The 14,661-nt window shown below is 44.5% G+C and overlaps 1 protein-coding gene and 1 pseudogene across 1 annotated transcript; both read right to left on the minus strand.

Moving 5' to 3' along the window:
- Positions 1-300: 300 nt before the first annotated feature.
- LOC133378971 (vomeronasal type-2 receptor 26-like) lies at positions 301-14,211 on the minus strand. The gene is made up of 3 exons (XM_061613585.1): positions 14,026-14,211; positions 5,291-5,417; positions 301-1,211 (listed from the first exon to the last, which is right to left on the minus strand). Exons 1-3 carry the CDS (start codon positions 14,209-14,211, stop codon positions 301-303), a joined length of 1,224 nt encoding a protein of 407 aa, XP_061469569.1.
- LOC133382517 (5S ribosomal RNA) lies at positions 3,848-3,966 on the minus strand (annotated as a pseudogene).
- Positions 14,212-14,661: the final 450 nt, after the last annotated feature.

Raw genomic sequence — 14,661 nt, forward strand, 5'->3', positions numbered from 1 at the left:
TCATACCAGTGATCTGGAGGAATCCTTTGTCTAGTCTATTAATCAGTGATTTGATCTGCACTACAGAGCTTACTTAGAGTGATTGTCCAGTTTCCCCCATTCCTTTTGAAAGATGTTTTAAAACAAATTGCTCTGGGTGCTTTCTTAGATTGAAAGTGTGTGACACTCAGGGCCAGGAACCAGGAAAGTAGCCAGAGAGACAGTTTCTCTTGTGGAATCATCTCATATAATCTGGTTGTGAGGAGGAGGTTTTGCCTTCTGCTTGCTAAGTGATGCCTCTGAAAAACTGTTACAGAAGAATTATATTTCTACTTTTGTTTTTGTTGTTAAATATGACTTCGTATTTAGATCAGGTCTCAATACAATAATGTAGCACTTGGGAATGAAGATGCAGCCCAGAAGGCCAGCACTGGAAGCCAAGATGGAGAAGACCTGCACGGCTACCATGTATTTCCCCTTTGTGCTCAGGTAGGTGGGCACAAAGGAGACCCAAACACTGCAGAAGACCAGCATGCTGAAGGTGATCAGCTTGGCTTCATTGAAGGCCCCAGGCAGCTTCCTGGCAAGGAAAGCCACCGTGAAGCAGATGGCAGCCAGGAAGCCCATGTAGCCAAGGGAACCATAAAACATGGCAATGGACCCTTCGTTGCATTGCAGGATGATCTCTCCAGACTGGGAATGCATGCCAGAGTCCGGGAATGGGGGAGAGACACCCAGCCAGATGCTGCAGATGACAACTTGGACACTGGAACAGGAAATGACAATGGAGTTGGTCAGATGCTTCCCCAGCCATCTCTTCACCTTGTTCCCTGGCTTTGTGGCCAGAAAGGCCAGCACCACAGTGATGGTCTTTGCCAAGACAGAAGAGACAGCAACTGAGAAGATGATGCTGAAGGCCATGTGTCGGAGAAGACAGGTCTCTTTCCTTGGTCGGCCAATGAAGAGGAAGGAGGACAAAAAGGAAAGCAGGAGGGAGACAAGGAGGATGTAGGAGAGGTCCCGATTGTTGACCTTGACTATTGGAGTGTCAAGATATTTAATAAAAATTCCTAACACAATGCCTGTAGTTAAGGCCAAGAGTAGGGCAAAGGAAGACAGGAGGATTCCCAAAGGTTCTTCATGGGACAGGAAGGTGATAATTTTGGAGATACACTGATCTCGGTCCTTGTTTGGATGTTGATCTTCTGGACACCTGGTGCAACACTCTGCATCTGCAAAGAACAAGAGTAATATCTAACATATATCCATCTGTACCGCTTTTAAATTGCAGAAAGGAATATCAAAGTGGTTCCCAGTAGGGATGGGATCCACTTGTTGGTCCAAACTGGTGGGTGGTTCCGTTTCATCTTAGTTTGTTTTCTGTGATGATCTGCTTTTACCGTTATGATTTGTAATTTGAAAAAATAGCAGTATTTTATTGTTATTACTAACAAAGGAAAGTGGCTTTCTCTCTGCCCAGTGACTGCCCACCCACCCAATCCCCCTTCACCTCCTCCCTCTCCACCCCTCACCAGCCATGAGAGAAAGCAAGAGATCGCTTGGTCATTTCATTTTAGCAAAGCAAGAGCTGAAGAGACAGACTACTCTGTTTCAGGAGTAGCAAAAGAACACACTCAAAAGAACCACCAATATCACCACACACAGAGATCTGGCTGAAGGGAGACTGCGGTGGGGGGAGCTGAGGAGAAACAGGATAATCTATTAGGTAATGCAGAGAGAGAGAGAGAGAGAGAGAGAGAGAGAGAGAGAGAGAGAGAGAGAGAGAGGTACACAACAAATCAAGCATAAACACACACACCCCATCTCACAACCCACCTTCTTTGCTGTTGAAGACAGGTATGCAAGCACTTAAAGGCACATGCAACCTTATCTGAAGAGGGGGAGGGAAAAAAGGAAAGTGGCAATCTCTAGTGACTAGAGGTGAAAAGATCTGTCTGTTTTGGTTTTCTCAGATTCTCATTTTTCCAATGTTAAATTCAGTGCTCTACATTTCCACAGCGATCTGCAAAACAATTTTTTTTTTAAATCCTCATGGAAATTCTCCAGCATTTTAGTGAGAATTTCTCAAAAGAAACACATTTTTGTAGGCAGTTTTGACAAAGGTGCACATTTTTGCAAACCATTTCTCATCATTTCATGCCTTTTTGCATGTTATTTTCACACATGTATGCATTTTTCTGCACACTTTCCCCTAATATATGCATTTTTGTAAATGTTGTTCAGTTGGCAAACTGCATCCCAAAATTCTAATAAATGCGAATTTCGAAGGATGGCTGTGTTCTGGTTCTCATATTGTTTTGGAAAGTGCGAATTTGATAAATTCTGCTTGAAATGCGAACTGAATCGAAATTCTCACCCATCCCTACTAGTGACTGGGGAGAATTCCTCCCAATTTGGATTTGATACCAAATTTTCCATTAATTTGCTTATTCGCTGAGGATCAGATTTTAATGCAGCAAATTTATATTTTTATTTTATTTTTTATTTATTACATTTCTACCCCACCTTTCTTTTCATGATAGAAACCCAAGGCGGCTTACATCTGGTTCCCAGGCGGTCTCCCATCCAGGCACTGACCAGACCTGACCCTGCTTAGCTTCTGCAGAGAGCTGGCCTCATGTGCCTTCAGACCGTAGCCTGGGACCATTTCAGCTGCTATGTTTGAAAATGGACTTAAAAACAAACAACATCTCATCACTAGAACACTGATAGTAAGAATGATAATTTTTCAATATTTCCTTTAAAAAAATTTATGTTTCCTTCATCGTATCGATATTTTTGAAAGATTGATATTTCCTTCAAACATATCAATATTAATATTGACATTTTTTCCGAGCGGGGAAAAAAAACAGACCAGTAAAAGCAGCAGCTCGCAATTAAGAATGAACTCAAACAGATGCCAGCCTGTTAAGTCAACAGAACGCTTTCGAACCAGCACCGGCCAATGGACCCCAACCCTACCCTTCCCTCTGGTTCCCTGGTTTTGCAACCCCCCTTCTCTTTTGTCCCCTCTTCAAACAAACAAACTCAACCAACAAAGAGGCATAAGGAATTCATATGTTTTTGTGGAGAAGATCTGTTTTGATGAAGTCTCACCTTCGCTGGTGGATTGTGCAGGTGTGTCACAAAATAGGAACAATCAGAAGACAGCATGAGTGTGATCCAATGAATATGTTCACTTTGTGGCATGGGTTGCTAGTAAATGCAACAGCAAGGCCATTACTCCATGTGGAATTTACTCCGTACGCATACCAAGAATAAAAGGGTTGAGATAGCTATTGGGTTAAATAGGGCTACAACTTTATTAACGTCAGTAGAAAGGAGCTGAAAGGGGAGGATTAGGTGGGAAGGTAGGCAGAAAGAAGGTGCTCTCTCTCTCTCTCTCTCTCTCTGCCTTTTGCAGGGCTTTGCACACCTCACTGACAGAAGTTAAAGAGAATTTAGCTATAAAAATATTGATATATTCAATGCTGGGTTTTTTTTAAAAAAAACTCCAGTGCTGTAAAAATCTGCAGAAGCGCACAGCATGCAGGATCCTCAGTCTGCAAAGACAGTGAATGTGTGAATTAGAAGGAAATCTGGTAGCAAGCTTGGATTTAGCACAATTCTTGGCCATCCCCAGTTCCCAGTATAAGAACAAATGACTATAATACAATTGAAATCAATAAGGTTACTAAAATCACCAAGGAGATAAGGAATAAGTCTTTATAATATTTGTTGTTATTTGTTGTTATATGCCTTCAAGTCGATTACAACCTATAGCGACCTTATGAATCTTTTTTGGATATATTCACAGGGTTTTCATGGTAAGTGGTATTTAGAGGTGGTTTACCATTGCCTTCCTCTAAGCCTACGGCACCCGGTGTTCCCAGGCGGTCTCCTATCCAAGTACTAACCGGGCCTGAGCCTGCTTAGCTTACGAGATCAGACAAGATCGGATGTGTTCAAGGTAGTATGGCCATAAAAAGGTGTCCCTGCACTTATAGTGCGAGTCATTTCCGACTCTTAGGGTGATGTCTTGCGACGTTTACTAGGCAGACCGTATATATGGGGTGGGTTTGCCAGTTCCTTCCTGGCCTTTCTTTACCCCCCAGCATATGCCGGGTATTCATTTTACTGACCACGGATGGATGGAAGGCTGAGTGGACCTCGACCCCTTTTACTGGAGATTCGACTTCCTCCTTCCGTTGAAATCGAACTCCGGCCATCAGCAGAGCTTCAGCTGCATTACCACCGCTTACCACTCTGCGCCACGGAGGGTCATAGGCCTTTATAATATTACAGGTCAGGAAAAACATGGGAGAACAGCTATGTCTTCAATTTGCAGTGAAAACAAAGGGAAGAGCATTTGACGTGGTCAGGACCACAACGGAGAATGCCCTCATTCAAATGTCTCAATAACCCTGTCAGGTGATTTAGAGAGAGAAAAATGGATTGGCCTAAGGTTGCCCAGTGATCCTTTCTTCTGGCTGGGCATGCGTTTATTGATTTAGTATTTCTATCCCATCATTCTAAGCAGCTGTTAAAACATTATCATAAAACATCATCACAGTAACAACTTAAAATATGGAATAGTTATGAAATACATGAATCTTAGGATAAAACTCAGGCCTCTGGAATTGAAGACTGACACTTGAGCAACTAGTCAAAAGGGAAGTTGTGGGTCACCCAATTCTATATCCTGCCCCAAACAAGGAGTTATACATAAATTTACCAACCTTATCCTGCCTCACTAGTTTAGGAATGGTTTTGGAAATGCTTTTAAAAGATGTCTGCAGGGCTTTTTTTTTTTTAATGAGTAACAAGACACAAAATGGGTAGTTTGGGAGAAAAAAGGTGTGCATCCTAGAGGGGGCACTGATTCATAGGGTCACCATAAGTTGTAATCAGGTTGAAGGAACATAACACACGCAACTGGGACTTTATTGAGGCAAATCTGTATGAAACATTTGTAGCTAAAAATATCATCACAAGCTGGAGTTCATGACTCCTCTTGTGTAAAGCTTGATTATCCTACTCTTCTGCATTTGTGCTGTCAAATTCCCAGTTCTGAGGATTTTTTCCTCACGCTGTGTAGGCTTCTAAATGTCAAGGAATGTGACTTGATGCAAGAAAGCATGCATGCACACATGAGGAAAATGCAGAAGTGTGAAGTGTGGTGCAGCTTGTGCATCCGTTATTATCACATGTCACTGGGCAGTTCCAAATTCCCCTTTTCAAAAGCCCTGGATGTCTGCATGACCTTTGCCCTCTTCTCCAAGGGTGCTTTTTTTCCGCTGGAGTCACCCACCTTCTCGAGTGGAGATGGTCCCTTCCGGGCAGGGAATGCAGTCATAGCAGCAAAGGGGCTTTCCTTCCTGAACCACCTTGACGAATCCTGGGCGGCAGCTTTCCACACACCTGGAAGGAGGCAGGGTCTAAGCATGAAGACAAGGAGCATCGAGCAGTGGCGTCACTAGGGTTGGTGTCACCCGGTGCAGTTACTCATGGTGTCACCCCATGGACCTCCTCCCGTACCAGACCATACAGAATCCTTAGTAATGTTTTTTGTACTAATGTTACTCGTAAATCGTAATTCCCGTATATCACTGAATGTAATGGCAAAAGAAATACTACCACTGGACTACAGCTCTTCCCCTATCATGCTTTTGTACTGTCTGTGATTATTCCATGTGGATTAAAGGTATCTGTAAAAACAAGATTGTAAATTTACTGCCATCCTTGGTAAGGATGATGACATGTGTGATCATGTCTATCAATTTCATGGGCAGGTATCCATCTGTTTCTTTCTGTATGTATATTTCTCTTATACGTATTCCATCGCATACTCAGGAAGCCTCTGACATACATCTGGATGAAATAGAAATGGACTGCCTTTAAGTCAATCCCAACTTATGGTGACCCTATGAATAGGGATTTCATGGTAAGCGGTATTCAGAGGGGGCTTACCATTGCCTTCCTCTGAGGCTAGTCCTCCCCAGCTGGCTAGGGCCTGCTCAGCTTGCCACAGCTGCACAAGCCAGCCCCTTCTTTGTCCACAACTGCCAGCTGGGGGGCAACTGGGCTCCTCGGCACTATGCCGCTTGCCCACGGCTGCCCAGGTGTCAGGGCACCTAACCCTTGAGCGACTCCCTGTGGGGTGATCTTTAGCTGGCCCTTGACACCCAGGAGGCACGAGCGGGGATTTGAAGTCACAGACTCTGGACTCCCAGCCAGGCTCTCCTCCCCGCTGTGCTATACCAGCACTACATCTGGATAATGTGTATTAAATTTGAAAGTGCTATAAAAATGTTAACTCCTCCTCCTCTTTGGTGCTGGTTTTCACTCTCAGTTCTTTCACATGCATGCACATCATCAGCTTGCAACATGCATAAATCATGCATTTACAAGACCACTAAACATAGATTAATCACCTGTCAGATTGAATGTATGGGTACAAAGATAGCTATTTTCTCCTCTTGGACCACATAGACCTGGATGAAGTGGGGATTGTAACACACACAACAAATTGCAGAGCAAACACATACTATACAGATTGTGACACAAGTTTCCACAAACTAGAGCCCGCTCATCTTACCCACAAAAGCTCATGCCACAACCAGTTCTATAAACAATTATTGTCTAACATTATTATTATTGCATCGAACGTTTGTATAGGACAAGAGAAGTTTCTAAATAAAAATAGGATTGTACACACATCTGCTTTTTAAAGGACCACAAGCCTCTTGTACATTTGTTGAGCCAGCAGAAACAGGGTCAGGTAATTCCTCACGTTACTTAATATGATGCATGAGTTTAGGATTTTATACACCGCAGCAGTTACCCGTTCTCCCAGTCCCAGATCAGTCACACCCATACACTATTATTTTTAGCATTAACAGCATGTAAGCCTTTTTTAAAAAAGCAGAGTGTGTGTGTGTGTGTGTGTGTGAGAGAGAGAGAGAGAGAGAGAGAGAGATTTGCTCCCTTTTCCAAATACACACACTCATTTACATGCTCCCGGGGGCCGCGGCTCCACCTGAGCGAGGGAGGGTCCCCTCTTGGGCAAGCCTTGCCCAGCGGGAGTCTCTCAGGAGTCAGGACAAGCCAGCCCGGCCTGGGCCGAGGGGGAAAGCGGCGCGCCGGGAGGAGGCATAAGGCTCCCCGCGCAAAGCGCCTTTCTCAGGCAGAGGAGGAGAAGGTTGGCCATGGAAGGGTTAAGGAAAGTGAACTGGGCTCCTAGAGAGGAAGGGGAGTTGGGGTGGAGGGCGGGGGGAAGCTGCGTCCTCCAGTCCAGAACGACTAGAGAGCCGCTTCCCTGCCCGCCCTCTCCGTGGACTCTTTGGCGATGGGCTGCATTGGTGCTTCCCTTCGGGGATCCGGTGAGCTCCTCGTAGCGCAGTGAGAGATGCAGGCAGCGGCAGAGTGAGGAGCAGCCCACTCGCTCGCTTACTTTGCTTACCAGGATGGAGGAGGAGGGGAGTTCTTGCCGGCTAGGGGGGGTGGCTCATGGTGTCACCCCCATCTCAGGGTGTCACCCCCATCTTGGGGTGTCACCCGGTGCGGGCCGCACCTGCCGCACTGCCCTAGTGATGCCCCTGGCATCGAAGGAAATGTGTTAGGGCTAAGTTATCTATGGAAATGAGGCATAGGTTTTGGAAAGAAGCAAGGGGAACTATAAGCATGGGCTTAACTGGAAGCTTGTAACTAAAGGTAAGCCTGCAGAACTGAAACAACTGCACTGTTGCTTGAGGCCCAGGTAGTGGCCAATTTCCAGCTGTAGAAGGTTCACTAGCTATGGCTGTTCCTGGACAGGATTAGCCTGGCCTCGGTTATCCATGCTTCAGTACCCTTCTGGGTGTAGTATTATCATTCAGTCTGCATAGGGCTACCCTGGAAGACTGTCCAGAAGGAGCAGCTGGTGCAAAATCTGTTCAGTATTATAAAAATACACACAGAAATAGGAACTAATTTGGTTGGTCCTATTTCTTAGCAGAGTTGTAAAAATACAAGCAGCAGAATGAGAATAAACCAGCGCCACCTTTCTCTATATAAATAACAACAGACACAATCCTTTAGGTAAAAGAAAAAGAATGTTTACTTACGACCTCATATGTTAGGAACATAGGCTCTATAGCTTAGATGAACGAAAAATAGTCTCAGTCCATCTTGGTCTTTAGTAATGGATGCTCTCAGCAGACAGCATCTTGCCGTGCGGCCTCTCTCAAAGGTAGGAAGATCAGCAATGGAGATTATTCAAAAATCCCCCAGGACAAAGGACGAGGAAGTCAGGTAACTAAACCCCACCCATTGAGGTTACATCATGGTAAACAGGTACATGGGATATTTCCCAAATATCCCTTAAAGTGAACATGCAATATTTGCCTATTCCAACAAAATCTCCTAGCCCAGCCTTTCCCAACCAGTGTGCCTCCAGATGCTGTTGGACCACAACTCCCATCAGCCTCAGCCAGCATTGCCAATGGCCAGGAAAGATGGGAACTGTGGTCTAACAACATCTGGAGGCACACTGGTTGGGAAAGGCTGTCCTAGCCTGCCAGGTTGTTCAGTGTGAGGGGCAGACAAATGACATACCACTGAGGATGGGGGAGAAATTTGATTCAGTTCACATTTCAATCTACCTAAAGTGCATGTATCCAAACACGATGCGAACTAAAACACGGCTATGCATTAAAATTCACACTTTGCTGAATTTTACAGTGAAGTACTCCAACCCCCAGTATAAAGTATAAAAATGCATGTGCTAGGGCAAGGTGTGCATAAATGTGTTTATTAGTGAAAACAGAATACAAAGATGCATTATGTTAGGGGACGCTGCTCATAAAATGCAAACAAAAATGTGCGTATTAAGAGAAAAATAGATTTTCACAGGGATTTTTTTAAAAATTGCAAACTGATGTTTGAAGGAGCTTTGAACCTTCTCCAACTCATGAACTAATTAATGGCTGAGACACCAAAGTGCTATACCATATAACAGAGAGGGGACAACCTTAATCAAGAATTTTTTTGGGTGGGCCTTCTGTGTTGTGGCACCATGGATATGGGAATTCTACTTTCCTTGAAACCCACCTGGGAATCTAATGAATAAGCGGTAAGGACAGCAAAGAAGCTCTATTTTGCTGCCTCTATTAGATCATCTTTAAGCCGCCCAGCGGAGCTTTTTAAAGTCGTGCGAGGGCTCTTACACTCTGGCCCCCATGATACTATGGAAACATCTGAGACCCGCTGTAATGAAATTGCTGGACACTTTCAAGATAAGATTGCATGTATCCGCAGGGACCTTGACTCTGATGTTGTGACAGATGAATCCATTGAAGTGTCCGGAGCACGGCCTTGTCTTTCTTTATTGGATGAGTTTCAGTTGGTGCAGCTCGAGGAAGTGGACAAGGTGCTTGGAATGGTTTGGGCGACCACGTCTGTTCTGGATCCTTGCCCATCTTGGCTAGTGAAAGCTGGCAGGGCTGGAACCACCGGTTGGGCCAAGGAGGTGGTTAATGCCTCCTTGAGGGAGGGAGTGGTCCCTGGTAGCCTCAAGGAGGCAGTAGTGAGACCTCTTTTAAAGAAACCCTCCTTGGACCTAGATAATTTAAACAACTATAGACCAGTGGCGAATGTCCCTTTTCTGGGCAAGGTTTTGGAGCGGGTGGTTGCCAGCCAACTCCAGGCGCTCTTGGATGAAACCGATTATCTAGATCCGTTTCAATCCGGTTTCAGGCCCGGTTTTGGCACCGAAACAGCCTTGGTCGCCCTGTATGATGACCTGTGTCGGGAGAGGGACAGGGGGAGTGTGACTCTGTTGATTCTCCTTGATCTCTCAGCGGCGTTTGATACCATCGACCATGGTATCCTTCTGAGGAGACTCGCGGAGTTGGGTGTCGGGGGCACTGCTTGGCAGTGGTTCTGCTCCTACTTCGCGGATCGTCACCAGAAGGTAGTGCTTGGGGAACATCACTCGACACCATGGACTCTCCATTGCGGAGTCCCTCAGGGGTCGGTTTTGTCCCCCATGCTTTTCAACATCTACATGCAGCCTCTGGGTGCAGTCATCAGGAGTTTTGGAGTGTGTTGCCATCAGTATGCTGATGACACGCAGCTCTATTTCTCCTTTTCATCTTCTTCAGGTGAGTCTGTTGATGTGCTGAACCATTGCCTGACCGCGATAATGGACTGGATGAGAGCTAATAAACTGAGACTCAATCCAGACAAGACCGAGACATTGTTGGTGAATGCCTTCCCTGCTCAGATGGTGGATGTTAACCCTGTTCTGGATGGGGTTACACTCCCCTTGAAGGAACAGGTACGTAGTTTGGGGGTTCTTCTTGACTCTTCCCTGTCTCTCGAGGCCCAAGTGGCCTCGGTGGCACGGAATGCGTTTTACCATCTTCGTCTGGTAGCCCAACTACGCCCCTATCTGGACAGGGACGACCTCGCCTCCGTTGTTCACGCTCTGGTAACTTCAAGATTGGATTACTGTAATGCGCTCTACGTAGGGCTGCCCCTGAAGACAATTCAGAAGCTTCAGCTGGTGCAGAACGCAGCTGCCAGACTACTGACGAGGACCAGTCGGTCTTCGCATATAACACCTGTCTTGGCGTGTCTGCACTGGCTTCCTATTTGCTTCCGGGCGAGATTCAAGGTGCTGGTTCTTACCTATAAAGCCTTACACGGCGTGGGACCTCAATACCTTGTGGAACGCCTCTCTCAATACGAACCTACCTGTACACTTCGTTCAGAATCTAAGTCTCTCCTCCGGGTACCAACCCATCGGGAAGCCCGGAGGGTGGTTACTAGATCTAGGGCCTTTTCTGTGGTGGCCCCTGAGTTGTGGAACAGCCTCTCCGAAGAGGTACGCCTGGCGCCTACACTTTTATCTTTCCGGCGCCAGGTAAAGACCTTTTTATGCTCCCAGGCATTTTAATTTTCTTAACCATTTTAATCTTTTAATCCGTATTTTTAATTTTTGTCGTATTGTGTTTTTGTAGTGTTTTTTGTTGTTTGTTTGTATATGTTTTTATGATTTTTATTATGATATATTGTATTTTATCTTGTTTGTTCACCGCCCTGAGAGCTATTCTGCTAAGGGCGGTATATAAATTGAAATAATAAATAAATAAATAAATGGCTACAGGATACTAAGGATCAATGTTCCCTGTTTGCTCCTGCTTCCACTTCCCTTCCCTTCCCTCCTTCGTCTGATTTGTTTTAGATCACAAACTCTTCAAGGCGGAGACATGTCCTCATGTACCATATAAACTGATATGCACACCAACAGCACCATATAAATCAGAGGTAGCTAACCTTTTTTGGGTTGGAGGCCATACTGACCCTGGCTGAAACATCCAGGGGCTGCGATGTCAAAGTGGGTGCAGCCAAAGTAGGTGTAGTGAGAACTGCAGTTACCAAGGCTACCTTCCAACAGGATTTCCCATCTGTTATTGTCCCCTATTTTTTAAATCACTCATTATTATATTTAATACACTTTAAAAGGACAAATGTTCGCTTTCATCAATATGCGGACGATACCCAACTTTATTTTTCTTTTCCCCCTAATGCCAAAGAGGCTATCCAACCTTTAAATCTATGTTTGTCTGCAGTGATGTCTTGGATGCGTCTTAATAAATTGAAATTAAATCCAACTAAAATTGAAGTACTTTTAGTCAGTCGTAATCTGGATTTAGCAATTGAAAATCACCCAATACTGGATGGAATTACTTTGCCACTAAAGTCACAAGTCCGGAGCTTGGGCGTCCTCCTGGACTCAGCCTTGACTTTGGAGGCACAGGTCTCGGCAGTCTCTAGAAGTGCCTTTACCCAATTAAAATTAGTTTGTCAACTTCGCCCATTTCTGGAGACTGCTGATCTAGCTAAAGTGACCCATGCGTTGATCACTTCTCATCTAGATTATTGCAATTCTCTTTATATTGGGCTCCCCCAAAGAATACTGCAACAACTTAGAATGGTGCAAAGAGCATCAGTTTTAATGATAACAGGAGCTAACTGGCAAGCCCACACTACACCACTCCTTCAACAACTTCATTGGCTGCCTGTTTCTTACCGGATACAATTTAAAATATTAACTTTAACTTTTAAAGCGCTACATGGTTTGGGCCCCTCTTATTTAGCTAACCGGATCTCTTCTTATGAACCCCCTCGGCTCTTGAGATCGGCCCTAGACTCGACCCTTGCCATTCCTCCTTTTTCCCGAATTCATCTGTCCAATGTTAGAAATAAGACGTTTTCTGTGATTGCCCCTACTTTATGGAATAATTTACCTCAAGAAATACGCCTTTCCTCTTCCCTTTTAATTTTTCGTCGGCAGCTGAAAACCTTTTTATTTTGTTCTGCTTTTAAATTGTGAGATACTGTTTTACTTTGTTGTTTAATATTAATTGTTTTATGACTATTTTGTAAATGCCGCTCTGAATCCTTTGGCAAGAGAGCGGGATAGAAATTTTTTAAATAAATAAATAAAACCTTTTGGCATCACAGTAGGGAACTTACAGGCGCAGTTAGTAAAGACATTTTCAGGAATGAATTTAAAAGATAAGGACCACTCGCTACCCAGCCCTGATATAAGGAAATAATTTACTGATGCATTGGCCCCCCCTGCAAACAATATGAAGTAGAGCAGGGAGCATTTTCCCTGCCAATCTTTTTTTTTCCACTGGGGGAAGGAGGGGTATGAAGTACCCTCAAAGGTTGACCGGTGCTTACATTTCCTTGAAGGATCATCCATGCACACAAATCTATTGCAGCCTTTCCTGGAATATTGCTGGGAAGCATTGGTTCCAAGGATCATGTCAGACCTTGGGATGAAGGATTTGTCAGTTTCGGTTCTCTCCGTTTCTCATTTCTCCAAATCTTAAATTCAATATATTCATTTTGATGCACACTTTCCCCTAATACGTGCATATTTGCAAACGTCGCTTGGTTGGAGAACTGCATAATTCAGATCAGGGCGAATTTTGAAGGAGGGCTGTGGTTTGGTTCTCATGCGGTTTTGGAAAGTGTCCATTTGATAAATTTGGCTTTCAATGCAAGCTGAATCAAATTTCTCCCCATCCCTAATCAGAAATATGGCCAGCCAGGAGACTGCATGGACCCTCTGCTACAGATATGAGAATACCTTCTCACTTTAAATATGGCAGCTGGAGGGGAACCATTGCCCACCTCATCTAGTTGCTAATGTTAGGGACCCCTTTGATTTTCACCATACCCAAAACAGCTGAACCCTCCATATACAGGGATTTCTGATCTCTATGTATGGATGTGAAAGTTGGACAGTGAAAAAAGCAGATAAGAGAAAAATCAACTCATTTGACATGTGGTGTTGGAGGAGAGCTTTGCGCATACCATGGACTGTGAAAAAGACAAACAATTGGGTGTTAGAACAAATTAAACCAGAACTGTCACTAGAAACTAAAATGGTGAAACTAAGGTTATCATACTTTGGACACATAATGAGAAGACATGATTCACTAGAAAAGAAAATAATGCTGGGAAAAACAGAAGGGAGTAGAAAAAGAGGGAGGCCAAACAAGAGATACATTGATTCCATAAAAGAAGTCACAGACCTGAACTTACAAGATCTGAACAGGGTGGTTCATGACAGATGCTCTTGGAGGTTGCTGAATTCATAGGGTTGCCATAAGTCGTAGTCGACTTGAAGGCACATAACAACAAAATAGAGACCCACCATTACATGTTGAAGAAATGCTGGACGTTGGCATTGACAGGCATTTGAAGGCAGCTCTGCACAGAGCAACAGCCAGTGTGGAGTAGTGGTTAGAGTGTTGAACTACGACCTGGCAGACCAGGGTTCGAATCTCGGCCTCAGAGGAAGGCAATGGTAACCCACCTCTGAATACTGCTTACCATGAAAACCCTATTCATAGGGTCGCCCATAAGTTGGAATTGACTTGTAGTCAGTCCATTTCCATTTCCGCACAGAGCATGGCACCCTTACCAGAGCTTCTGGAATTGGAAATACATAGAAATGAAAGACACGATTCTGCACCCACCCACCTGGTTGAGCCATTTGGGCCAAACAATGGCATCCTGATCAATGGTGAACTCTAGGCCTGGATATTCCCGTCTATAGATAGACCCAAACTTCACTCTGACGATGGACGCATTAGGAAACTTTACCCAGTTCACAATGTCTAGGTTGGCTGCCAGCTCCCCATTCTCATCCAAATGCACTCTGTCCATTGAAGAATTGTAAAACTGGGAGCTTCCCAGGAAAGGGTGGAGCTAGAATGGCAGAGAAAAGAGCAGCATTTACCATAAGGAAAAGCACATTGGCTATCCAATTCTGCCCATTTCATGCTTGGATCTCCTCTGACAGAATTCTGGTAGCTGTGTGTCTTTTAAAATGTTGGCTGCATTGAGACTTAATCCTAGTGGGATTTACTCCCAAATAAGAAAGCCTAAGGCTGGCATCCTGTGCACATTTAACTAGGTTATGCACCATTGAACTTAATAGGATTTCTGGCTAGCAATGCATAGGGTAGTGCTGCAAAATATTATATATTTATGATGTAGTTGGGAGAAACATCATTGACAAATATTGCCCTGCGCAGGGTCAAACCTTAAGAGTACCTTTTATGTATCTAACCTTTGGTTCTCATTTGAAATGTGGTGTTGGAAGAGAGCTTTGGG

Source organism: Rhineura floridana, chromosome 3 (genome assembly GCF_030035675.1).
Source record: "Rhineura floridana isolate rRhiFlo1 chromosome 3, rRhiFlo1.hap2, whole genome shotgun sequence".
NCBI lineage: Eukaryota > Metazoa > Chordata > Lepidosauria > Squamata > Rhineuridae > Rhineura > Rhineura floridana.